This window comes from Gopherus evgoodei, chromosome 2, assembly GCF_007399415.2.
Source record: "Gopherus evgoodei ecotype Sinaloan lineage chromosome 2, rGopEvg1_v1.p, whole genome shotgun sequence".
In the NCBI taxonomy this organism is placed as follows: Eukaryota; Metazoa; Chordata; order Testudines; family Testudinidae; genus Gopherus; species Gopherus evgoodei.
Genome location: NC_044323.1, coordinates 59,645,635 through 59,673,465, shown reverse-complemented (window position 1 = coordinate 59,673,465; position 27,831 = coordinate 59,645,635). Strand labels below are relative to the sequence as shown.

The 27,831-nt window shown below is 39.6% G+C and overlaps 1 protein-coding gene across 9 annotated transcripts in view; it reads right to left on the bottom strand.

Moving 5' to 3' along the window:
* The window catches only part of DNAH11 (dynein axonemal heavy chain 11), a 296,073-nt gene that overhangs the window by 168,100 nt on the left and 100,142 nt on the right, over positions 1-27,831 (bottom strand). For 6 of the 9 annotated variants that reach the window (XM_030550733.1, XM_030550734.1, XM_030550737.1 and 3 more), the window contains 13 exons: positions 21,463-21,696; positions 18,791-18,922; positions 17,747-17,907; positions 16,251-16,407; positions 15,985-16,130; positions 15,211-15,327; positions 9,759-9,897; positions 7,668-7,760; positions 7,307-7,501; positions 3,948-4,025; positions 2,910-3,042; positions 2,153-2,280; positions 921-1,069 (listed from right to left, as the gene is read on the bottom strand). In XM_030550733.1, coding sequence (XP_030406593.1) covers positions 921-1,069; positions 2,153-2,280; positions 2,910-3,042; positions 3,948-4,025; positions 7,307-7,501; positions 7,668-7,760; positions 9,759-9,897; positions 15,211-15,327; positions 15,985-16,130; positions 16,251-16,407; positions 17,747-17,907; positions 18,791-18,922; positions 21,463-21,696 — 1,862 coding nt within the window. Of the gene's footprint in view, positions 1-920; positions 1,070-2,152; positions 2,281-2,909; positions 3,043-3,947; positions 4,026-7,306; positions 7,502-7,667; positions 7,761-9,758; positions 9,898-15,210; positions 15,328-15,984; positions 16,131-16,250; positions 16,408-17,746; positions 17,908-18,790; positions 18,923-21,462; positions 21,716-22,871; positions 22,896-26,077; positions 26,471-27,831 lie in introns of those variants that run through there. The other 3 variants (XM_030550739.1, XM_030550740.1, XM_030550741.1) reach the window with 3 other exon arrangements.

Here is a 27,831-nt window from a genome sequence, read left to right as displayed (position 1 = left end):
CCATATTATGTTATATTGGCCACTCTGATACCTGACTTTTCAGGGTCACCCCTCCCAAACCCATCTCAATACTCCTCAATTGTTACTGTGAGATTAGGCTAGTACTGTATTCATATGTTGACGTTAACCTCTAATACTTATTTGCCTTGTTGGATATCTTGTATACTTAGACCAACCTCCCACTTTTTACATTAAATTATCATGTTAACTATATTTCTTCTAGGACAACACTTATAATATATGTTCATACAGCAAAGAGCACAATGAGGACCCAATTTCAGGTGTGGTTGCTAGGCGCTACTATAATACAAATTAGAGACAGTAGGAATTTCCCAAATTTCAATTTTTCATCAAAATTTATAATTGAAATTTAAAATGTTGACTGCATGGCCACAGTTTTTGTAATCAATTTTCACAGAATCATGACTCTAAAATAAATCAAAGAAGGGAAAAACATGGTTCAGAAGACAAATGGGAAGTTGATCTGGCACCTCTCACAACTGTACTTTCTATAACAGGTAACAGCGCAGCAAAACAGAGGGATAGTAACAAAAGGCTGACAGATGCCTCTAGTGTGTCTAGTCAGTTCACTGCTTGAGACCTATCTCTTACAGTTGCCAAGCTTGCATTGTAAATAGCTGAGAATCAGATTCAGAACTTCCCAGATTGAGACAGACAAATAAACCAGGGATGTAAAGGATATATAAAATATGGAACAGATAATCCCAATGCTGACAATTTTTAACTGCATCTGCATGCACATGCATGTGTACAAGTATCTATATATAGTAAATAATATTAAATTATCAAAACTAGAATTAGCCAATCATGCAAATTAATGGATTCTATTCCTATTAAGCTAATTGGTAATATTGTTTTATCATTGTTTTGAATGTATCTTTAAAAGATAAAATACTCACGGATTCCAACCAAGGTCCTGGGGGTTCACATAAAGAATACCTGCTCTAGACACTGTAGCTGGGGTAGCCGTTTTTAAATGGTGTATCTCAAAGAGCAGCCTCATCGATGGAGTCAGAGGGACACGTTCATTGCTGGCAAGGGTCAGGACCTAAACATCACCAGTAAAGCACTGAACAAAAGCCACTTAAGACAGGCATTCTAACGAGCCTTATCAAGAACAGGCCTGTACATATTATAGACCTATGTAGATTTCAGGTTTATTTATAGCATATGTTTGCAGGCATGCACACCCTTCAGAATGAATATGGACATGATAGGATTCTTCCAAATTTAAAATGTAAGGCCATGATTTTTCTTGTAAAAACACATTAGAGCATAAATGAGAGGCCATATTTTATAGCATACCATATGCTTGTCAGTTCAGTTAATTTTATAGACAGCCGAATCCATATAGGTTTATTTTTAGTCGTGTGAAAATTATCTTGAAGTGTAATAATTATCTTAACTATCTTAAAAAAAAGAAACCTGTTTAAAGGTCAGGTATGAGCTACAATAATGTTTATAACATTAAATTTAGAATGTATTTAATTACATTGTAGCATTTCTTGTAGCAAACACTGTTGTTTTTCTTGCATAGTAGCAATCATGTGATTAGAGTACAGGACTGGGAGTCAGAGGTTTCTATCCTATTCCTGTCTCTCTTACTAACTTGAGTAGGCAAGTTACTTACAATTTCTGTGCATCAGGTATAATAATACTTACCAACCTCATAGTAGTGTTGTTGGGCTTCATTCATGAGTGTGTGTAAAACTGGTTTAGATTTTTGAAGGAAAAAGCACTCTGCAAATGCCAATAATTAACATTAATAATAATTACTATATTTTGGCTGATGCTTTGAATCATATCTCAAAGTACATTTGTAACCCCCATTACACATACATATTCACTGAGAGGTGCATATACCTTTACAGTGTAGACAGAATGACTTTAAACCTCTCCATTGTGTGAGATCAGGTATGAAAGAGATATGGTTGTTACCAACTGGCATTGCACTAATTAGCAATAGTGAAGATAAAAAAAGAACGGTTAAAATTAGGGCTGTCAAGTGATTTAAAAAAATGAATCGTGATTAATCGTGTGATTAAAAAATGAATCATGATTAATTGCACTGTTATACAATAAAAGAATACCATTTATTTAAATATTTTTGGATGTTTTTCCTGTTACTCACCTTGTTATCATCCATGACAGTATTCAGTGATTCAATCCACATAGGATCTATATCTCCATCTAGGACGATCCATTTTGGCCCATCCTGGGTAATATTAGCCTGCTCTCTTAGAAGAGATGAGAAGAGACCTGCAAATTATGTTTAAATAAAATCCAATCAATATAGTGCTTCAATACAACCTTTTGGAACAAATATTCCTGAAACACTACTGTATCATTAAAAACACAAAAGATTTTGTAACAATGTAAGAATGGGTTTCCTTCTGGTTGCTTATTAAACAGCCATTCAAATTAAAGAAGAAATATGCTCAGTGAGCAGGTGATACAGCAAATTAACTGGATATAAAAATGGCTGATTTCTGGTTTGACTGCATGATAGTACTGTTTGAGAAGGAGACTCTTTCCACTGCATCAATCCTAATTACGTGGGCTAGGTATAGGAGGTTCCATGGGAGCTACGGAGAAAGCTGCTTAGACACTCCAGCAGCCCGCAGGATCACTCTCTCCCGCCTCTACTTCGGCACCCCTGTTCTGCAGCTGGGAACTGGCTAGAGGATCCACATAGCAAAGGATCAATTGCTCTCCTCTCTTTCCAAGGCCACTCTTGCCCTGATCCCAAATCTCATTGCATGGAAATATATAGTAAACTCTCATGGCTTTGGACTCCTTGACTGGTAGACATGCTCATTTGTTTTGTTTTTTCCAGATAGAGGACTGTATAGATCTTAGCGATGAAAGTAATGTTAACTGCTACTAGCCATCTTTCCATTCCCGGGTTGCATGATGTATAAAACCAAACAGTTCATCAGTGGTCACAGCTTTTGGGTTTAGGTCATTCCACACAAGCTTTTGTTTCATGTTCACATATGTTCGGTTCAGAGTTCTCAGAACCTGAAGGGCAGGAGGGAAAAAGATCAATGGATGTGACTTAGTAACTGAACCTCAAACCAAAAGGTTCTAGCTTCGTCATTGTTTATTAATAATGACAGATCTGTCAACCCCCATCCACAGATGTCTTGGTTTCCATATGCTCCCTCCTCTCTGCCCTACTTTACCGCCAGCCTCCCACAGAAGAGATAAAAGTGACCAATGGGAATCCTGGTCTGACAACTTTGCTAAGGCTTCACTCTGGTAAACCACAGGAAGCTGGTCCAATGGAGAAGCTTGGATGAGGATTGACTTCTCAAACCACTGAACTAGGACTCAAGAAATCTGGGTTTAGTCCCAGATCCACCAGAGACTCCCTGTGTGACTTCAGGCAAATCATTTAATCTCTCTGGACCTCAGATTCCCTTGGATAAAATGGAGATAATATACAGTAATGACCAGGGCATCTAGTTTTGCTTACTATCTGAAGGACCATAATATTGAAAAAATGTGGCATTATATAACGACTGTCAAAATGTAGTAGCTGAGGTGTAAGAGTATCAACTTTCAGAAATATTCAGCTACTACTTTTGGAATAAAGAAACTTTGACCTCACTCTTCCTGGCTCGTAATCTAACTACACCTTCCAGCTTGACATCCCAAAACAAACATTCAAACCTGTTTGCCAAATATAGTGTCCATTATGCATTGCCATGACTATTCTCATTTTGAGTCATGCAAGTAATACGTAGGAGACAAACCTACACTTTAACATTGAGTTTTGTGATTGTACTTCATATCCCTGCTGCTGGGAATGCCTGAGCAATATGGTATCATATTGCAGCCTGGTGGAAAGAGAATATTTTTCTCTGTGAACTAATGAAATACACTTTATAAAAGACAGACAGAAAATGTGCCATCTACTGTACCTTGCTTTTTCCTGTGCCTGCGTTTCCCACCACAAAGACAGAGTGACGCACTGCCAGAAGCTCCTCCAGCTGAACAACCTGCCAAACAGAATTAGTACATAGCTAATGGTTTTGTTTTCCTGTACTCCCATTATCACCAAGACACTAATTATTTCCCACATATTATCTCCCTCCCACCTTTTCTCTTAGTCAGGAAAATGAACTGTTGCCTTTGTAGCTATCTTAAAAATGATATCCAAGGAAACGACTTTGTCTTCTAAGGCTGTGAGCAAAGCCCAGTCTTGTTTGGATGAATGAATATACCTCAACAAATGAAAACAAATCTCATTTTTCTACTAACTGATTTACACAATCATGGAGACCAGTAAAAGAAAATGAGAACCATCACCATACCAGAGGCTACAGAATGGGTATCAAACATTTGGTTGTATGGTATGAAGGACAGTAACACATACCACAGGTTAAATGGTGCTAGGAGTTGGAACAACATATCAGCAATAATTTGCCAGACAGGTATAAATACAAAAAATTCCACTGAACAGATACAATCCTTTGAACATATACATGCTGCCCATCAAGAAGCCCTTTAGTGTTCCACTCTCCTAAATTCCTAATGCACAAAAACCTCTTCCCTTTCTGTAACGCGGTGTCAATACTCTCTTTTGGACCTGCCCTGTTAGCATAAATAAAAACCCTGCACACAGCTACTGAGTAAGTTCTGCTGAGTTATTATGGTAAGGCACAGAAAAAGGTAAAAACAAAGTCTAGTGAGTGTAACTGTAAAACCACCTGCAACCCAATCACAAATCAGGAGCAGAGTTTGAACCCTAAACTTTAAGCACTGCAGCATAGGCTCTGCAAATATTAGAGCCTACAGGACTAACATCAGCTAGTAGAGCGAGCAGACTTTTTTCCCAGATGCACAGACAGATTACCAGGTCCAGGTAGTCGTTGGGGAAGGAAGTCCCAGCCCAGCCTTGCTCTGTCTCTTGCCCCCAGCCCCAGAGTCTGGGGAGCTCCTGACTCATGTGTTTCCCTCAGAGTGGGAGATATGGCTGCTGGCACTATGTGTTGGGTCCAGAAGGTGGTTAGGTGAAGCCCTGTTCATCTATCTTTACCTCCCCCACCCAGGATGAGCCCCTACCCCAGGCAGAGCCACTGGTGGGAGGATCTCTAGGGCCCTGTGCTTGGTCCAGGAGTTTATGGAGTGAAGGAAGTCTGGCCCAGCTCCAGTCCTCTCCTCTTTCAGCTGCTAGAGATGCTCCTGGTATTCCCAGTACAACATAGGCTGGTGCTGCTATGAACCTGGCCTTAGAATGTTTAGTGATTTTGGCAAGCTGCCAACATTTCCCTGAGGAACACAACTGAGAGAAGGGGAATTGTGATTAACAACATTTTATCTTAGACAAGTCTGAATGAAATTTCATGAGATAGAGAAAAGGCACGTCTGTAGGCTGCTGAACACCAACATCCTCTTACAAATAATGGAAGGCTTTATATATGGACCTTCCCTCATATGCCCATATCAGAGCTTGGTGTGCAGGTTCCATAACCAGAGGATGGGCTCTGTATGAAGGGAGGCCAGGAGTTGTAAACCACCCTCCAGATATCAGGTTGGGCACTCTTCCACCATGAGATATTGTCTGTGATGCTGTTCCCCAGTCACAGCGTGAGGACGAAACTAGGCCAAGCCAATGAATGTTTGTGGCCATGCTGGATCAGCCCGAGTAGCTTGTTGGGCCTGGTTTAGGATCTACATTCAAGTGGAGAAGCAAGCAAATGCAGCGATGAACTCCTGAATTTACTTCATGGCTTAGTGTCTTTCCCATCCATGCATGGTATGTATCAATTTCTTTGTTAAATTGACGAACTCATATAAGCTTGCAGCATCCAGTAGGCATAACTGGACACTGCCAGATAGAGGTTCCTAGGGTTGTATCTGGGACTGGAGATATTGGCTAGTGTCATTCGGCTTCACAATCCAGGCAGCGGCTGGCTCACTCACGTAATTGGGAGCAGCTTACATGTTAGAGGCTGTGCAGAAACAACCCAGGAGTGGAGGTTCTCACAGCAGAGGAGGGTAAGGCTGGCTCCCAGAGTTGAGGATTGAAGTGACTGAGCAGATCACCAGTCCAGATAACACCAGGGGAATGTCACAATTCCGCCATCCTTTTTCTGCACCAAGAAGTACCTGGAATATAACTCAATTCCAAGTATTCAGGTACCTCCTCGACAGCTACTATCAAAAGTAATTTTTTTTTTACCTCTGAAAGTAGAATATCCTCACAAGAAGATACCCTGACAAGGGAAAGGTATGTGAAAGTGGAGAGGGGTAGTCTTTCAAACTGTATGGTAGAGACTTTTTCTATATAACTTCTTAAACCCATTTGTCTAATGTAATAAGCCTCCATGAACTGATAAAATGGGCTCGCCTGTCTCCAAACAGATATGACACCCAGATGCAGAGTGACTCTCTCCCAAACTCGAGGCACCAGACATCCAACACTGGGAAGATAGCAGGGCATGAAGCACGTCCCTTGAATCCCAGTTTCTTCCTCCTCTTCGGTTCCACCATCACCCAGAACTGAAACACTAATAACTACCTACCTATCTACCAACTAACAACAATAAAACACTAATGAACACTGAAGGAGAAAGAACTCTGAATCTGAGCAGACTGGAGTGGTTCACTTCTATCTAATCATGTGGCTGGAAGGAGCTGAGGTAGTAGAGGATGCAGCGCCCTCAGATACAGCCTCATTCTGAGAATGTTTGGAGACAGTGAGGGGAAAGATGGTTAGGGGTGGGGACTGAGAGAGTGCCTCAAGGGACACTGCTAGGAGAAGGTTCTACCATTAGGCACACTAAGCAGTGCAATACTTATGAGTGGGAATATGCAGAGCCACTCAAAGAACTACATGATCTTACTTCTTTAACTCTTGTTCTCCCTTCCCATTATTGCCACTGCAGTGTGTATTGCCATCACTCATTGGTCTTCTCTAAAATAAACACACTATATGCTATAAATAATAATACTTATTATTTGCTGGTGTTAAAGTGTTGGTACTGTAAACCTACTGTACTGTATGTTAAGAGAAATCTTCAACAGCAAAGGGGTATTTGAACAAGAAATACTCCCTGTCTCCATATGGGAGGTATATACTACATATTTACTAACATGAATCTAAATTGCAATATGTTGTCATGACACAGTGCCTTTGAAAAACCTAGACTTTCAGGACACATTAGGAAACATTGCAATGTACTGCAAGTTAACCTTCATGTCTAATACAACTTGTCCGCAATTATGTTGACGGAAACTCTTAAGGGGAGTAATTAAAATCAATTAATTATTTTACTTTGAAAATAAAGCTCTCCTCGGGCTGCAAGTGAAGCTCCAGGGTAGATTGTTTAACCATCTGTTCAAACTGTAGATCCCTCCTCCTCGGAGCATCCAGAGCAGGAAACAGGTCACTGATCAGGCCCATGAAAATTGGGATATCATCTGTCACTATTTTAGGCAAGTTGAAGTCTCTTAAGGTTCGCATAAGCACCTGGAAAAGGATAGAAAATCACATATTATCATATCAGCCAGGGCTTTAAACCCATCTCCCTCTCTTCAGGATTCTGTCTTTATTCCCAGTGATTCAGAGATAAAACACGGTATCAGAAGTTCTTATGATTGTAAAACTTAAATTTGTACATAAAAAGGTACCTAACCTGATCCTCAGGTCTGTTCTTGTCTCCTCGCTTCAGTGAGCCAGCAACCACCAAGACTGACTTAACAGCACGAAGTCCCCAATCATAATGATCCTATGGAAAAGCAAACCAACCTTGACTATTCATGAAACCTTATGAAATGAAAGTTTAAATTTAAATATTTAAGAGGAAATCTTTCTTAGAAGAACACACAATTTGACATATAGCTACATGGACAAACTAGAATTTACAGCATATTAGACTATTTTAGACTAGTGTAAATATAGAGAATATCATTGATTTTAGAAGATTTACAATGAGCTGATTTATACTGGTGTATCTGACAGCAGAATCTGGCCTGTTGAATGTAAGTGGTTTTATGAAATGACAGAAAACAAACAGGTGTTTATCTGTGAGTACTCAATGCTGCACAATTCAAAAAAAGTTCTGATAACATACTAAAAGAATGAGCTAAGCATCCAAAATAAATTACAGGGGAAAAACAAAAATAAAAACAATACTAATCATCCCTTTAAAACCTTTTTACCTTTTCAAAACACTTAATAACCAAATCTCACAAGATCTCTCTAAGGTATCACAGATGTTAAGTACTAGTAGAGAGCATTGTCATCCATATTTTATAGATGACAAGATGAAGGCAAACTAGTCAAGTGGTTTGCCCAAGCCCAGAAAAGAATTCCATCTCAAAGTAGCATTGGAGCTCAGGAGTCCTTGGCTCGCATTCTTTTAATCACATAATAATATCTCCCTTTTACTACATGCCAAAAACACAAAAGTTTTCAAGAAATCGGAATGGTCTCTACCCATGTTTTAAAGACTGTGAGAGGGGAACTTTAGTATATTTACAGGAGGCAAGAATTACAAAAGTTATGCATGTAGAATGGGGGGGAGAGGTAGCTCAGCAGTTTGAGCATTGGCCTGCTACACCCAGGGCTGTGAGTTAAGTCCTTGAGGGGGCCACTTAGGGATCTGGGGCAAAAATCAGTACTTGGTCCTGCTAGTGAAGGCAGGGGGCTGGACTCAATGAGGTCCCTTCCAGTTCTAGGAGATAGGTATATCTCCAATTATTATTATGAACTGTTTTCTTACACAATGGTTTTATTTGTCAAGATTTATGGGCAAAGGCTGAAGAGTTGTTCAGACAGCACTCATTCGACTAATAAAACTGAATATAAAGAACACTTCTACTTGTAAAAAGTTATACTTTTGGAAATGAATAAATAGCATAAGTTGAGGTGGGAAAATAATAAATCTTCTGACTTCTATAACTTTGGGGTGTTTTTAGGTAAGTATTGTGAATAAGACTTCTTCCTAGTGCAATTATTATATAATTTAGCAATGATACTATACTTCCTGCATTTGACGCTCTCTTTACTGTATTTGTGTGGCAAATTTTAAAACTCTCATCCAAATACAGTTAGTCATAAATCACCTATTGTAATTCATACATTGCCTAGTAGTTTTTCTTTTTTCAATAGCAGGGGCAGCTACAGGCACCAGCACGCCAAGCGAGTGCCTGGGGCGGCAAGCCACAGGGGACACCCTGCCGGATGCAGCGAGGGCAGCAGGCAGGTTGCCTTCGGCGGCATGCCTGCGGAGGGTCTGCTGGTCCCGCGGCTTCGGCGGACCTCCCGCAGGCATGCTGCTGAATCCGCGGGACCAGGGACCTCCCACAGGCCAGCCGCCAAAGGCAGCCTGCCTGCTGTGCGTTGGGTGGCAAAATATCTAGAGCCGCCTCTGTTCAATAGATCCTAGTATAAATGCATTTCAACAGCATGATTTAATTCCATCACACTACGTATTGAACAGTTAATAGTCAATTATTTATTCCAAAATTAATGCATTACAAAAACACTAAGTACTGGGGAAAAAAGTCACTTCTGAATGCATGGAGCCACTATTTAAATGACAACAACTGTTTTACTGGGCATCACCTTAGCTGATATAATAAAGATCTACATGCAATTTAAAAATATATATATAAAATTATTAATTATGCAAATGTCACTCTGCCCAACATCAATATTTCAAATCGGGGTGGATGGGGTAATTAGCATATATCTAGTCCAGAAGTTCAAAACAGACCCTCACCTGTTTAGAAAGCAGCTCCCTGCAGAGAGTATACAGGGTAATAAACTTCCTGGCTAACAAGCGTGCATCAGTAAATCCCTCAGCAAGCAACATAATTTCACAGATCAGTTCAATGTCAGGGACAACCATGGCACATGGTCTTAAAAAAAAGTCAAAATACACAATTAGTATTTAGGCATGGTAAGAACAAGTCACCTAAATCAAGTGAGTGATGTGTATAAACATTCTTAAACAGAGCTCAAGAGAGTCACAATTATGTGCGTCAGTCAGAGATTACAAGGACTCTGCTTCAAATTAAAAAAAAATGGTTAATTAGGCACTGTTGATTATTAGCATTCAGTAACATTGCTACATACAAAGGACATGGTTGAAAAGTACAGAGCTTGCAAGTCAGATATTGCAGCCTCCTCAGCGCTAGTGCCTCAGAACAATATAGGATTCTGTCACTTAGTGTGATGGACTGGCAGATGCTTGCAGGGCACAGTGAATACTGGAACATACAAAGTCCTGCCACTCAAGTATTGGTCACGATTTTGGATTTGCTCTTTTCAAGAGTGAATCCTCCTGGAGGACTGTTTAAGATGGAATAAAACTTCTACTTTGTTTTTTTTAAACAAAAAAAAAACTTTATATTTTATTCCTGATTTTTAAAACAGAATACACATTGGCAAACCATCCAGCCATTAAAACATCTCTGTCAACACAAAACCAAAAACAGACACAAAAAGAGAGATAAGGTCAAAGAGACCCCTCATTAAATCACTATTTGAAACATGTAGAAGTTCTTAAAATGTAATCCACCCTATGGAAAAAATTAACAGAGATAGTTTCTTTTGGAACACCTTTTCTTCCTTCTGCAATCAAATAGACTTCTCCGAGTCACAATCATGAAGAACACAGAAACTAACAAAAAGTTTCAGAACAAGTGCTTTGTGTAGCCCAAGGAATTTTTCTCACTTACATGAAAGTGCAAAAAAAACCAACAACAACAAAAAACCCCTGTCGTGGACAATCCTGAAATAAGAGTATCTATGCGGAAAATTCTCAGTAATCCTTATTAGTAGTTGCCTTATATCCTAAAGTATGAAGGTTTATACTCCATCTATATCCTAGCTAACAGAACATAACTCAAGTGACAAACACAGCAATGGCTTGCATGGAATATTAGTTTACTATTTGATATGTTTTTAGCTATCTCCTCTGAGATTTTAGTAGATGGTGACAAGAGGAGTTAATAGAACCCTGTGCGGATATAAAATTTGTATCCGCATCCAGTCCACAGATATTCATGGATCTGCAGGGCTCTAGGAGTTAGTGTTGTGTTAATAGCCAGCTCTCTGTTGACCTCAAACTGCACCTGCCGATGAACTTCTGTTATAAGAGGATAAAATTTACATTATCTTTCTATACTCCACTATCTTTGGGTGGGTCAGACTAGTGGAGATGACAGTCCCAGAAAGAAAATGATCACAGAAAACATTTTCCATTGTGCTTCATATTAGCTCCACTAGTCCATAGTAATGGGAAGTGCCAAGTAGAAATAGAGTCAGAAATATAAAAAGGAATAAAGAAATCCCATCCTGTATGCACAATAGGACACCAGACCTATCTGAAAAGATATGACATATCCATCATGTCGTCAGATGGCATCAGAATGTGAAACTGCAGGACAGCATTTTGGAAATTGAACAAGAATTAGTTTGATGGCTCTAAATTCCAAGTTCAGAGACTCTGTTTTCTTCACTGCTGCAGCCACTTGCCCATAGCTATGAGGTTTTGCAAGTTGTCACTCCACCCTCTTCAGGTTAAATATAATGGAGCCTATCAATACTTGGTTGTTTTCTCTCTAGCACTATAGTGACTGCTTCACTTCATGGAGGCTTTGCTTCAATATGTCATCATGACTAAAAACTGATTCCTTGTTCTCAGAAGGAACCTCTGGAACAGCTTCCATTCTTTGGGAGCAGCAACTAGAGAATGTGGGACAACAGTGTTTTCTGGTTTCGTTCTTATGCTTTTGGGGTTTTTAGAATTTTTAAATATTTACACTCACACACACACACACACACACACACACACACACACACACACACACACACACACACACACACACACACACACACACACACACACACACACACAGTGAAACCCCACTATAATGCGATGCTCAGGGTCCAAAAAATTCCATTGGGATAAATGTGGGGTCGTGGTATAGCGGGGTTTCAAGTCAGTCCGTTTAAGTCAGTGGTCCCCAACATGGTGCATTGATGTGAGCTGCTTAGAGCCTAGTGCCCAGCAGAGGAGAGAAGCTGCGGCCCTGCACCTGCCAGGGACAGAGAGCAGTAATGCCCGCAGCCCTGGAGTTCTCTGTCCCGGCAGGTGGGAACCCGCAGCTTCTCTCCCCTGCTGGGCACTAGGCGGGGGCACATCAATGTCCCAGTTGGTGCCGTGGCGTTGGGGACCACTTGTATTAGGCCTTAAAGGGGAGCCAACTTATGATCACGTTATGTGCAATTTCACGTTATGGCAGGGTGCGTTATTGCGAGGTTATATATATTTGCATGCAACCACCATTTTAGCTGAGGATGAGGCCTTGTGCTTTTGGGAAGTGCTTCCCCCAGCAGTCTTCAGACAAGCGCTCACTTGCTATTCATCCTCATCTCTTAATAGTTGTAGAAGAAAGTAATATCAATGAACAAACATGCACTGCTAACAAAAACAAAAACACAAAAACCTCAAAAACAACAACAAAACACAATACAGGGCCCATTTCTGCCCTAAGGTTCAACTTTGTAAAAATCAGCCACCGAGATGCATGGCTCAGAGACAAATCCCAGGTGGTGAGAGAGAGTTTGGAGCCCCAATTCAGCCCTAAAAAGTCTTACAATTTACTCCACTGGATCTCACTACTTTAAGTGACTGAACTTCAAAAATCACTCATTTTCTTTTGAGGCTGGATGAAATCATGAAAAGCACTCAGGCAAAAGTAAAGATTTTGGGTCAAAGTCAACATTTATATAAGCAGGTGTCACTCCACTGAAGTCAAAATATATTTCCAGTCAGATCCAAGTAGAATATCAAATCTAATTATCAGATTAAAATCACCACTGGCATAGTTGGTTACCATTCTGTTGATTAAATGGTGGCACACATGCCTATACAAATGTGAATTTAGTCCTACAAACCTATTTTGACACAATTTAACAACAACCACAGGTTAGAATTATATATGTAACTTTAAAGGAAATTAAAGATAATATAAAAGGTTAAAGCTCACACTTCTTACATTTTAATTAGCGTATTATACAACATGTATTTTAAGTAAGGCTCCTAAAATGACCAAATATATATTAAACTGTTTTGCAGCGCTTATGCTTCATGTCTGTCCAATAATCACCAACGCAACAATTTATCAACTAAAACAAGGGTCACATTTTCAATAAGTTCATATGAAACATGTATGTACATGTGCATACTTATATCTGTGCAAGCATATAAAAAGTAGGGCTGCAAGCAATTAAACAAATTAATCATGCGATTAAAAAAATAATCGCATTGTTAAACAATAATCGAATACTAGTTATTTAAATATTTTTGGATGTTTTCTAAAAATTTTCAAATATTTTGATTTCAATTACAACACAGAATACAAAGTGTACAGTACTCACTTTAATATTTATTTTTATTACAAATATTTTCCCTGTAAAAAACAAAAGAAATAGTATTTTTCAATTCACCTCTTAAATACTCTAGTGCAATCTCTTTATCATGAAAGTTGAACTTAAAAATTTAGAATTATGTACAAAAAATAACTGCATTCTAAAATAAAACAATGTGAAACTTTACAGCCTACAAGTCCACTCAGTCCTACTTCTTGCTCAGTCAGTTGCTCAAACAAACTTGGTTACAATGTTGCCCGCTTCTTGTTTACGTCACCTGAAAGTGAAAACAGGTGTTTGCCCGGCACTGTTGTAGCTGGCATCACAAGATATTTACATGCCAGATGCGCTAAAGATTCATATGTCCCTTCACCTTCAACCACCATTCCATAAGACATGAGTACATGCTGATGATGGGTTCTGCTCAATAATAACCCAAAGGAGAGTGGATCGGCGCATGTTCATTTTCATCATCTGAGTCAGAAGCCACCAGCAGAAGGCTGATTTTCTTTTTTGGTGGTTCGGGTTTTGTAGTTTCTGCATTGGAATGTTGCTCTTTTATGACTTCTGAAAGCATGCTTCACACACTGTCCTTCTCAGATTTTGGAAGGCACTTCAGATTCTTAAATCTTGGGTCGAGTGCTGTAGCTATTTTTAGAAATCTCACATTGGTATCTTCTTTGCATTTTGTCAAATATGCTGTAAAAGCCTTCTTAAAACAAAGATATGCTGGGGTCATCATCCAAGACTGCTATAACATGAAATATATGGCAGAATATCGGTAAAAATAGTAGGGGACATACAGTTCTCCTCCAAGGAGTTCAGTCACAAATTTAATCAACACATTTTTTTTAATGAGTATCATCAGCTGAAGTACAAAGGGGCATACGAATGTTTAGCATAACTGGCACATAAATACCTTGCAACGCCGGCTACAAAAGTGCCATGTGAATGCCTGTTCTCACTTTCAGGTGATGTAAATAAGAAGCAGTCAGCAATATCTCCTGTAAATGTAAACAAACTTGTTTCTCTTAGCGATTGGCTGAACAAGTAGGACTGAGTAGAATTATAGGCTCTAAAGTTTTACCTTGTTTTGTTTTTGAGAGCAGTTATGCAACAAAAAAAAAAATCTATATTTGTAAATTGCACTTTCATGATAAAGATTGCACTATAGTATTTGTATGAGGTGAATTGAAAAATACTATTTCTTTTATCATTTTTACAGTATAAATATTTGTAATAAAAATAATATAAAGCGAGCACTGTACACTTAGTATTCTGTGTTGTAATACAAATCAATATATTTGAAAACGTAGAAAAACATCCAAAAATATTTAAATAAATTTCAATTGGTATTCTATTGCTTAACAGTGCGATTAATTGTGATTAATTTTTTTAAATCACAATTTAACTGCATGAGTTAACTGGATTAATTGACAGCCCTATTGAACAGGTACATTTGGTGCCTTTAAACTTATCTGCATAGATTACCAGATACAATTGCTATAATTACTCACAAAATAGTGGGTATCCTTGTGCACATGTATGTTTTATGTGTAGATCTCCCATGTTATTAAGTATTCAAAAGTTTTACACTTTATATATGTAAAAATATGAAAAAAAAAAGTTCCATTATTAAGTGCATCCACCCCTATCAATTTGTATGGGCAGAAACAATAACCGTGTTGAACATTTTCACAGAAACTTTTAAATAAGCACAAACTGTTTTACATTGCAAACCAGTGAAATTAGGTGGCATGAGTACTCTAAATGATAATCTACAGTATACGTGCCTGAATAGAGCTTTGAGATTTTCAGGTAGTTCTGTTCGACCAGCATATCCTGGGTTCATGGTAATAAATATCCCAACTGATGTTTTCAGTGTAATGTTTTCTCCAAGGAATAAAAATCTGCAATAGCCACGACATGATGTAAGTAAATGACTTGCTATAAAACTGCAGTTTGATTAGAGGCCAACAATTATTTCCATCTTTAAAAAAAATCCATTTGCAATGGAGGACAGATTATCTGATTTAGGAAAAAAATCTGTGCAAGTAATTGAGACCAAGAAGAAGAGGTATGTGGTAGGTTGGAATAGTGCTTGCCAATCTAAAAGAAAAAAATAAAATAAAGATACAGAAAGAAAATGGGGCAGATCTTCAGCTGATATAAATCGTCGTAGCTCCATTGACTTCAGTGGAATTAGGACAAAATTTACCACAGCCAAGGACCTGCTCCATAGTATGTAAAAATTCTACAGAACATGAAATCCTAGAATTAAAGTGAATGGCAAAACTCCCATTAACTTCAATGGGGCCAGTATTTCACCTATATTCTAGGTGTTTTCTTCTTATAAATTTGAGGGAGAGGGCTAATTTTACATTATTAAATTAGCTTCTAGATATACAGATATTATAGAGAGACACACACACCACATACACACTAGTGAATTTACAAGGGAGGATTCAACATCTGTCCATAGCAGGATTTTTAGAAATATACTTTTAAATTTTTGTACTTATGTCTTTGTAAGGGCCTATAAAAGAGAATGACATTAAAATACTTACTTCTTCCTCTTATTTCTAATGGCATCGTGTATAGTCTTTACTTGCACTGCCACCACTGATAGGACTTCTACTGAAATTCGATTAAACTCATCAAAGCATCCCCAAGCACCTGTCTGGACCAAACCTTTGTAGATGTTTCCTATGGACTAAAAGACAGAATCAACCATTTAGTGTTTATTTTCAGAAAGAGTAAAGTTTTTTTAATGCGTTGTATGTTAAAAAAATAAAAAATTGTACTGAAACCACTGTTCGATAAAATATCATACCTTATAGTCCATCTGTTCAGAACAGTTGAAGACATAGACCATCATACCAAGGGCATGGCCCAGGTCTTTGGTGGTCTCTGTTTTGCCTGTGCCAGCTGGCCCTGCAGGAGCCCCACTCATTGTCAGGTGTAGAGACTGTGTTAGGGTAATGTAACACCTTTAAGCAGTGAGAGACCATTATTATTGCATGCAAAGAATGTTACTAATACGGTGGAGATTTTAAAACCACAGAAGCTGGGAAATTTAGGATAGCACTAAACTAAAACCTTAATTGTATGTGTTGTGCATATACATTATAATAGGCTCTTGCATGAGATGGACCGTGTAAAAAGTGAAGTGCAACATTTTAATTTGCAAATATTTATTTTACATATATAAGCCAATTGTGTAGAATGGTACATACACTAATTTCAATACTTGTCAGATTACACTGAGAACTTATAGCACATCGACTAGGGAATATTTTATTTTATCTATTTTACAAACACGAAGATCATACCATTTGTTTTATTTATACACATGCTGTCATAAACGGATAATTAAGGGTTAATGTCTCTTTTACCTGTAAAGGGTTAAGAAGCTCAGTGAACCTGGCTGACACCTGACCAGAGGACCAATAGGGGGATAAGATACTTTCAAATCTTGGTGGAGGGAAGTCTTTTTGTTTGTGCTTTTTTGTTTTTGTTCATTGTTCACTCTCAGGACTGAGAGGGACGGGACATCAATCCAGGCTCTCCAAATCTTTCTGAATCAGTATCTCATGTTTCAAACTTGTAAGTAATTAGCTAGGCAAGGCATGTTAGTCTTATGTTTGTTTTCTCAATTTGTAAATGTTTCTTTTTGCTGGAAGGATTTTACCTCTGTTTCCTATAACTTTGAACCTAAGGCTGGGAGGGGGGGCCCTCTGGTCTTTAGGAATTATAGGAATCTGATTACCCTGTAAAGCATTTTCCATCCTGATTTTATAAAGATAATTTTTCTTTCTTTTCTTTCCTTAATTAAAAGTTTTCTTTTTAAGAACCTGATTGATTTCTCCTTGTTTTAAGATCCAAGGGGATTGGATCTGGACTCACCAGGGTTTAGTAGGGGGGAAAGGAGGTGGATGGTTAATTTCTCCTTGTTTTAAGATCCAAAGGGTTTGGATCTGTGTTCACCAGGGAATTGGTGAAGTCCCTCAAGGCAACCCAGGGAGGGGAAAGTTTTGGGGGGACAGAAAGTGCCCCAGGCACTGAAATTCTGGGTGGCGGCAGTGTTACCAGATCTAAGCTAGTAATTAAGCTTAGACGGGTCCATGCAGGTCCCCCACATCTGTACCCTAAAGTTCAGAGTGGGGAAAAAACCTTGACACATGCACATAAAGGTATTATATTTGGCATATTAAGAAGGACCTTACACATATTTATGAAAGAACACGGAGGTTTGCTATGGAAAGTCTAACTTTGTATTCTATTAAATGGATCAAGCAGAGATAGTTCTTTATTAACAAGAGTCAGTACCTGTCAGTCAGAGGTGTAATAACTAGCCGAGAGGTATTTCCCAAATACTCATAAAAGTACTGGAACTGAGCATCGCAAATGTTGGCAAGGCAGTGTTTCTGGGCCTCATCCCATCTATGGCGTAGTTGTGACAGCCAAGCAAAAGCTTGGGAACTAGTGACCTAAAAGCATTGCACAAACCTCATGTCAAGTGGAAGCTGTGGAGATGAAAGAAACCAGACACTCCCAAAAGCTTTAACTGTCATCAGTAGGTTTCACACATAGTCTTTTACAAGTAATAACTACTACAAGCAATTATAAGGGATTATACTTACTTCTAGACATGCTGAGAGCCATTGAACCAACTTGTAAACCCTGTATATAATGGAAACCACTTCAAACCAGGGGGTGCAGCAGCACCCCCAGCATCCCTGGTTCCAGCACCTATGATTACCTCCCAAGCGCTAGTCACTTTCTATCCAATAAAAGGTAATATGCATTCAGACCACTGACACGTACCGGTAACTTCAGTTTCACAAGAACAAAAAGTTTGTATGTAGGAATATATTTATCTTGCAACCACCATGTGAGACAGACAAACCCCCAGTTCTGGAGGGCTAAACAGAGATCAGAACATAACAACTAATGGCTAAATAATCAAAGATGGAGAAGCTACAAAGAAAAACAGACTAGTTCCAGACATGCCTTCATGAAACCCATCATCTGAAGAACAGACTTGGTTTACCCAAGGATAACTTTGCTGATCAAAGTTTGAACCTGGTTTGAACCATCCTACAAAACGGCTAAAAAAAAAAGTTCTGGGTTTGATTCATCGCTCAAGTATGATACTCCAGAAGACAATGCACTACAGAGAGGGGGATGGACAGTGGTTCAGTACATGGCTGGGAAGCAGGTAGTCCTTGTGCCCATAACCGTATCATCTGCCCCTTCCTTATGTACTCATGCAAGCCTGGACACATGCTTGGCTTACAGTCCTTTTCTTTTTTCCTTTTAAACCCTAAAACAGCATATGAAAAAAAAAAAAAGTGACACCCTACAATTTACCTTTTGAGCAACAAGTTTTGCCACCACATCTCGAGCATGAACATCTATAGTGCAAATGGTCATGATCTTCTGTCTGTCACCTGAGGCAAGTTCTCCCAGCAACAAAGCAATGAGAGCATTTAGCTGAGCGATCTAAAAAGACGACAATAATTTTGTTGCAACATTTCATTCCACTCTGCCCCAGTCACCACCACGATGGGAGATGAATTCTGCCTATGTAATGAATTCAATTACCACATAAGCTATCTTGCACATGCATGCTTATAAGTCACCAAGTATGTTTGGAACACTGGATCAGTTCTGGGCATATCAGTCCTGGACACTGTGATAAAATTAAACAGAAACTTTTATAGTCAATACCAGGAAAACCTTCTGAATGGTGAGATCTATTAAACTGCAGAAACGCCTTTCCAGAAAAGGGGGAAATGGTTCTTTGCTTCATGCATTTTTACTGGACAAAGCACTTGAAAATATACTGTATGAAAGTACAATGGCTTGAGGTTTAAAGAAGTACAACACAATGAAAGGAGGAATTATTCAATGTGATATGAATGAAGTTACTTATAGCTGCAATGTGAAAATATCCTTAATGAATGTGTTTTCTTCAAAACACTTCACATTAACAGGAAAGAAGATCATAGCCTCTGGCTGTGCACATGTTTAATTAGGCAAACATAACATTAATAGAGTGCATATAAGGTATTGTGTAAGCAATACAGCTGTGCTTGTCCGTGTTCAGACCCTGCTACAAAAAAGTATTCAAGAATGAATGAGACCTCAAAAGCTATGCTTTTTCATTATTGGCATAATGCAATTTAGATATCAGCTTTCTTGTAGTCCCCAGATTTAAGGGTCTGGCAGTTATCTAAGTGACAATGACTTCTTTGAGAATTACAATTGTAATTCCTAATTTCCTTACTTTATAGTAAGATGTTTTTTTAATGGGTCATTTAGCTTGGGTTTAGGCTACCACACCATAACTTTATAGGATACACTAATCTGATTACGAATGACATTTGAATGGCAAAATTTCAAGTTGAATTACTCTGCACCCTGTAAGTCTCAGACACTTCCTCCCCACAAAAAATGTTATTGATTTATAAAATCTTAGAAAGTTGCCTAATGTATAAGGTTATCAGGTCCACTCCATACTCTCAGGAGTGCAAAGAGAGCAAAATCCTCTCACTAGGTAGGGTGTTCTAGAGGGGGAATAGCTGGAACACAAAGTGGTGGCGTATGATGCCTAAGGAGGAATCCCTGATATCTGGCACAGTTTAGACCAGCCTGCTTCAGGGCCAAAAACCAAGGAATGGGCTCTTTGATAGCACCCCAACATGTTCCACCCGGCAAAAGGATAGGAGGCACAGTATGTATCTGTTAGATGAAGAAATACCACAAAACCATAGCATGTCATCAATTTTTAAGTAGGCCTCTCTACCTCTTTCAAAGGGAGATGGGGGGATTCTGCTTAAAAACTGATGGCACAATATCAGGCATTGGTATGACTTCATAATTTGATGGGTTTAATTTTTTTTCATTCTCAGCTTGCAGATATGAGAAAAAAATAGTTCTGGCAGATCATCCATTATAATCAAATAAATCAGATGTAGTTTTTAAAAATTAAGCTATTTAACTTGAAAGAAAAAAGAATGCTAACATCAGAATACTATTTTAAAATGAGAATCATGGGGTAACAGTGTAGCTGCTATTACAACAGCAGGAAATACCCATTTGGGAACTGAAACTAAAACTAACCAAAGTTTCAAACTGAACTCTGATGGTTTTATTGTCAAATCAAACAAAGCACGGTCCTAACAGACTCACAAGTTTTGGTTCCTTACATATGCATTATTACCTTCCCACTCTTCAGGCACATGTATGGGTGTGCACACCCTAAAATTTCCATAATATCATGGAGGTGCAATCAAGTTTTTGTTGTCTACCAGTATTCAGTACACCCTACATTTTCAAAATTACTAGTGATCTTTGGGTGTCCCAATTTTTGGGTGCTCAATTTGAGATGCCTTACAATAGGAATAGCAGCAATTCTGGAATACTGAATGACCATGGATCCTTCCTGTACCCCCACAACAAACATACTCCTAGTTTTCAGAGGGGTGGTTAGCACTTTCTGAAAACCAAGCTCCTGAAAGAAGACTCGAGGTGCAGATCATAAAATCGAGGCATCCAAAATCACCAATAGCTTTTGAAAATAAAGGTCCATATCACATTTTCTGAATAAATGTCCCTCATCTGTCTTTAATTATCAAAAATACCTACCTCAAAGAGCTGGATTTGGTATTATCTACTTTTCCAGATTTGAGACAATTTTAGGTCACAAACTATCCCTCCTAATTACAGGAAAAATCCTTTATTTTGTAGCACCTTGGCTTTTACCCTTCCTCTTCTTCCTCCAAAATGAACCCACAGAAAGCTATAAGGGCAATTTTCATTGTTGGAGAGAGAAACAGAAATGGGATCATCTATAGAGGGAGAAAGAATCAGAAGCAAGAGGCATATTTCCTTTTCTTCAGAGAATGGCAATAGCAAGTAGCCAATAAATACAGTCTGACTAAAAAAACATTTAACATGCCAGCCAAGCATTTCTGGGAGATTGATACAGTATGAAAATGGAACCTTGTTTTCATACAGTATAAGCAAGACATCAATACCTGTTTTTTATTGTAATCCTTCAGGGCGGTTTCAAATCCCTCCTCCAGCCTGTTGAATGCTATTCCTACATCTGTCGTCCACCAGATTTGTGAGCTGGTAAGTGCAACTTGAGCCGGGTAGTCAAAAATCCATTGCTCTCTGGGCTTTTCTTCATAGGCAGCTATAGCCTCCATGATATGACGATGCACTGTTTTATACATGGTTTCTTCAAGTTGTTGTAACCAGGTCTCCACCTTTTGAAAAAGATACATGCTGCAACAGTGTTCAGAATATTGTAATGAGGGAATAGCTTCCTACTTGATTGGTATCATGAATAGTATTTAAACAGATATTTGTCAAGGTATTTCTTTGTACACATTAATAAAATATAACATACACACACACAAACCCTTTCCTTGACTTCCAGTTAGAACCAGTTTTCTTTCCATGTTTCACCCTGGTTTCATCATGGTTGTTTTAGTACTGCAAGAACATTTATGAGTGTTGAGATACTAGCATCGTTTTATTTTATTCACTTAGTTGTTTGTGTGTGTGTTTGCCTTAAAGCTCATCAAATGTGTTTGCCTGACAGCCCGGGACAGAAAAGTTCTTTATTATCTAAAGAACTGGTACAGAGTGGGAATTGGCAATGGAAGCTTCCTGATGTTACTCTTCCAACATGCAAAAACCTTGTTTTGGATGAACCATCTTTAAGAAGCAAGTTGAGTCACCTTGCATGTTCAGCCTCTGGCTTCTCTACTCAGAAAATCAACAAGGTTGCCAATTAGTTCCCGCTGTGAGAGCAGTTTTCTAATGTGAACTCTTGTCTAACATGGGCAGTGGATCAAGCCCACAAATTCTTGCCATTCAACAGCCACCAGATGGTAACTACTTTCAGATGCTACCCAACAAGGTTCTGTATGTATCCCATCACTAATCCTGTCCCATTTTTGTTTTAAATAAAAGAGTATGGAAACAATTATTGTGCAAAGAACAAAGAATTATATGGGCTTACAAAACCAATCAAAATATTATGCCCAAAAATTGGTGCTATGGATCTTGACGGCCTCTTGTAGAAAACGAACATAACCATAAGAACACCAGATATAGGTGAAACATATTAGTCACATACATGTCCCCCTAAAATTAAACACATTAACAAGAATTATGGTATATATTTAACAAGAACTATGTATTTTTTTTTAATTGGAAAACATGACTTTCTTTAAATTAGTGCTTGTAGTTTTAGCTAGTAGTTATTTGTCTCCTTGGTTTTCATTTCTCAGTTTCAGGAGCATTAAGAAATTTAACCCGATTGTCTGAAATTTAACTTTATTGAAAGAAGATTTTTTTTTTGGCCGTGATAAAAGGCTTAAAATGAAGTTTGATCTCAGACTACTATCTGCTTACATATTCTGTTTGTATTTACAGATTATGCAGTGTCAAGTCTCATTTCATCTTTCCGTGCTGAGTATATATGACCACTAGTTGAAGACATAAAAGATTGTTTAAAGGTTTCAGGGTGTGCAACAGTATTTTCCATTCTGACTGGTGCCTGTGTTAGAAAAAAAATAGCACAAAACTTACCTCAGAAAACTGCATGACCTTAGATCCATCCTGTCCCCATTCTCATCCCTTCCCAGCCACTGCTTTTTGAAAACCACCTACTTTCCCTATATTTTTTTCATGGAAGCTCCCATAACGTGTTTGGCAGCAAGAACAGAGACAAAAAGGGATAAGAAGTGAGAAAACGGAGAGATGACAGAAACTGGCCAGGACTCATAGACTCATAGACTCTAGGACTGGAAGGGACCTCGAGAGGTCATCGAGTCCAGTCCCCTGCCCTCATGGCAGGACCAAATACTGTCTAGACCATCCCTGATAGACATTTATCTAACCTACTCTTAAATATCTCCAGCGAAGGAGATTCCACAACTTCCCTAGGCAATCTATTCCAGTGTTTAACTACCCTGACAATTAGGAACTTTTTCCTAATGTCCAACCTAAATCTCCCTTGCTGCAGTTTAAGCCCATTGCTTCTTGTTCTATCATTGGAGGCTAAGGTGAACAAGTTTTCTCCCTCCTCCTGATGACACCCTTTTAGATACCTGAAAACTGCTATCATGTCCCCTCTCAGTCTTCTCTTTTCCAAACTAAACAAACCCAATTCCTTCAGCCTTCCTTCATAGGTCATGTTCTCCAGACCTTTCATCATTCTTGTTGCTCTTCTCTGGACCCTCTCCAATTTCTCCACATCTTTCTTGAAATGCGGTGCCCAGAACTGGACACAATACTCCAGTTGAGGCCTAACCAGCGCAGAGTAAAGCGGAAGAATGACTTCTCGTGTCTTGTTTACAACACACCTGTTAATGCATCCCAGAATCATGTTTGCTTTTTTTGCAACAGTATCACACTGTTGACTCATATTAAGCTTGTGGTCCACTATGACCCCTAGATCTCTTTCTGCCATACTCCTTCCTAGACAGTCTCTTCCCATTCTGTATGTGTGAAACTGATTGTTCCTTCCTAAGTGGAGCACTTTGCATTTATCTTTATTGAACTTCATCCTGTTTACCTCAGACCATTTCTCCAACTTGTCCAGATCATTTTGAATTTTGACCCTGTCCTCCAAAGCAGTTGCAATCCCTCCCAGTTTGGTATCGTCCGCAAACTTAATAAGCGTACTTTCTATGCCAACATCTAAATCGTTGATGAAGATATTGAACAGAACCGGTCCCAAAACAGACCCCTGCGGAACCCCACTTGTTATACCTTTCCAGCAGGATTGGGAGCCATTAACAACTACTCTCTGAGTACGGTTATCCAGCCAGTTATGCACCCACCTTATAGTAGCCCCATCTAATTTGTACTTTCCTAGCTTATCTATAAGAATATCATGCGAGACCGTATCAAATGCCTTACTAAAGTCTAGGTATATCACATCCACCGCTTCTCCTTTATCCACAAGGCTCGTTATCCTATCAAAGAACGCTATCAGATTAGTTTGACACGATTTGTTCTTTACAAATCCATGCTGGCTATTCCCTATCACCTTACCACCTTCCAAGTGTTTCCAGATGATTTCTTTGATTACCTGCTCCATTATCTTCCCTGGCACAGAAGTTAAACTAACTGGTCTGTAGTTTCCTGGGTTGTTTTTATTTCCCTTTTTATAGATGGGCACTATATTTGCCCCCTTCCAGTCTTCTGGAATCTCCCCCGTCTCCCATGATTTCCCAAAGATAATAGCTAGAGGCTCAGATACCTCTTCCATTAACTCCTTGAGTATTCTAGGATGCATTTCATCAGGCCCTGGTGACTTGCAGGCATCTAACTTTTCTAAGTGATTTTTTACTTGCTCTTTCCTTATTTTCTCTTCTAAACCTACCCTCTTCCCGTAAGCATTCACTATACTAGACATTCCTTCAGACTTCTCAGTGAAGACCGAAACAAAGAAGTCATTAAGCATCTCTGCCATTTCCAAGTCTCCCGTTACTGTTACCCCCTCCTCATTGAGCAGTGGGCCTACCCTGTCCTTAGTCTTCCTCTTGCTTCTAATGTATTGATAAAAAGTCTTCTTGTTTCCCTTTATTCCCATAGCTAGTTTGAGTTCATTTTGTGCCTTTGCTTGTCTAATCTTGCCTCTGCATTCCTGTGTTATTTGCCTATATTCATCCTTCGTGATCTGACCTAGTTTCCATTTTTTATATGACGCCTTTTTATTTTGTAGGTCACGCAACATGGACATGAACAAAGATCCCTGGTTAGAGAACATCATCTGCCAATCTACACCACAAAAGGCAGGGGAGCACCTCTAACAATAAACAAAAAAGAAAATGACTGGCATATAGATTGAGATAGAATCAACTAACTATTTCTCTCTCTTTCCAGGCAGCACACTGATGAGAAGAGAGATAACAAGGCATTTTGATCAATAAGTGGCTTATATGGTGACATTTCTCCAATTATTGCAAAAATTAAAAGATCAAGACAGATATTTTGATTAAAGTGTGTTTGTTTCCCTATCAGCAGATTAGGGTTACACACACGCAAATCTAACAAAGGACAATGAGAGAAAAAAGGAACTGTCCTAAATAAATAAGGAACAAGGGTATTTGAAATCCAAAAACAAAAACGTAGAAAACCTTGAGATATGTCGATTTCCAAGTTGAAACTGTCCCATACAATTACATGGCTGGAAACCCAGACAGATATTGACCTTGATAGCATTGCAGAATTACATGAAGATTAATTTCTCTAAAGTAGTTGGCATAAGCAGGCTTTCCATCTTTTTGTAACTCTTTCCTTTTCATACTAACCACATAACCAAAAGTAGTTTTTGTGCACAATCAACACAACTAGCTTCCACTTTGCATTTGTCCCTTTTGTTTTTGGGCTCTCGACTTGACTCATTTTTTATTTGTTGCCCATACTTGCCTTACTCAGAGCCACTGGGCTCAAAATTTATGGTGCATATTTTTTTGACAGCTCATGTGGTGTTATTAGGTTTCTCAGACATCTATAATAACCTGTCTTTTCCATAGCCCCAGGTGTTTAAACCCAGCAAGTCTTCCTACTATTAAATGCTGGAACATAAATGTCAACAAGTATGTTCAAGAAGAGGAGATTACTTACTGGAAGTCCTCAGGGAAGTAAATCTTGCACCACAAAAGGTTCAATTTCTTTGCCACCCAGTCTGGAGGAGTGGCCTTGAGGTGTTGCTGTCGGGCATGCTCAGTCGCTGCGTGGACCACAAGCCAACTGGGACAGGGATGAGTGAACAGGAAATCCATACCCTTAGATAAGAGGAAGAAGCGGCACTCGGCATGCTTCAGGATGGGGGCACAGGAAGCCGGGCTGTGCCATACTGCTTGGGACGGGTAGAGGATGGCCTCACATATCAAGAGAGCAGTCCGGGAGGGCCCTGACCATGGACAGCATGTGATTCCTCCATTTGGGGAAACTGGGTGTGCCCGGACCATGGCCCCAGACCATGGCCCTGCACCAAGGCCCATCCCTGCTTGGCCATGTCCATGCTCCACCACCGGCCCTACTTGGCCCCTTCCCCCAACCCTCCCCCCGCTGATGTCTCACACCTCTTTCCCCCCTGCCCCCAATCTTCCCACCTGCTCGGCCAGCTGGCTACTCACCATTTGTGAGAGCCTCTTCACCCCTTCCCCAAAGCCCCCATGAGGGCAGAGAGGGGATGGGAAGATGCAGAGCAAGGTGAGGCCTCAGGAAGAGAGGACAAGTGGAAGTGGGTCCTCGGGGTGGAGCTCAGGCAGGGCCACGGCCCTTATGCCCATGTCTATGCTTCTTACGTGCATGGTGTTTCTGCGGTTGCAGTGGTACCGTGGGCAGCAGCACATGGGAGGGAGGTGCGGGGTGCTCACTACAGGTGCTCCAATGGATCTGCTGGTCTCAGTTCCAATTGTGCATGTGGACACATAGCTTCCTCCATCAGATACTTATGGAGGCAGAGTTCTCTGGCTTCCTGAGTGCAAGGCAGGAATGAGCAGCAGATAGAGCAGTGGGAGACCACGTGGACATTGCCAAAGCAATAGAGGCAATGGTGGTGCTTGTTACAGGGAAGGAGTGCAGGCATGAAGCACAGTTCTTGAAGCCAGCCTGCCAGGACATAGTCCCCAGAACGGCAGGTGGTGTGTGCGGGGACACCCCATGCGGGTAAGAAATCCAACAGCAGAACAAAACCTAACTATAAAAAACTACAAAACAAATCACAGAAGGCCAGGATGGACAAAGAGTTCTACTAGCAAGTTAAGAGCACTGAAGAACAGGGGTGATGACTCTGGCCATACGGCAGTAAGAGGGAACCTGAATGGAGTCAACCCACACAGCCTCTTAAAGCCTCGGACACACCATGTGGCTGATGCACAATGTACGTGCGGGTCAATGGACACTACTATGAACAAGTTCTGGTTCTGGACCATGGCGCGCATGCACACCCACATCTGGAATCCATATAGGGACCATCACCCGAAGAAAAACAAAGAGTTACACAATATGCAGTGCTGTAGCTGTGTTGGTTGCAGGATATTTGCATGATACGGTGGGAGTGGTAATATTTTTTATCAGACCGACTTCTGTTGGTGAGAGAGAAGCTTTCAACTAACACAGAGCTCTTCTTCTGGCTAAAGTATTTGATACATTTCTTGCACAAATGATCTCATGGTTGCTTGGCCCTTAGGTTCCAGTGATGGTACTACTTGTTAGTAGAGATAAAACCATCCAAACACAATCTGTCTGAGTACCAACACTCAGAAACTGTCCATAAATATCATATGTGTTTGTGGAGACCCATGTCTCCAATGGGAAAATCTGTACAGCACCCATCCTAACTTATGTTGGTGAAGAAGCTGTGCCATCAA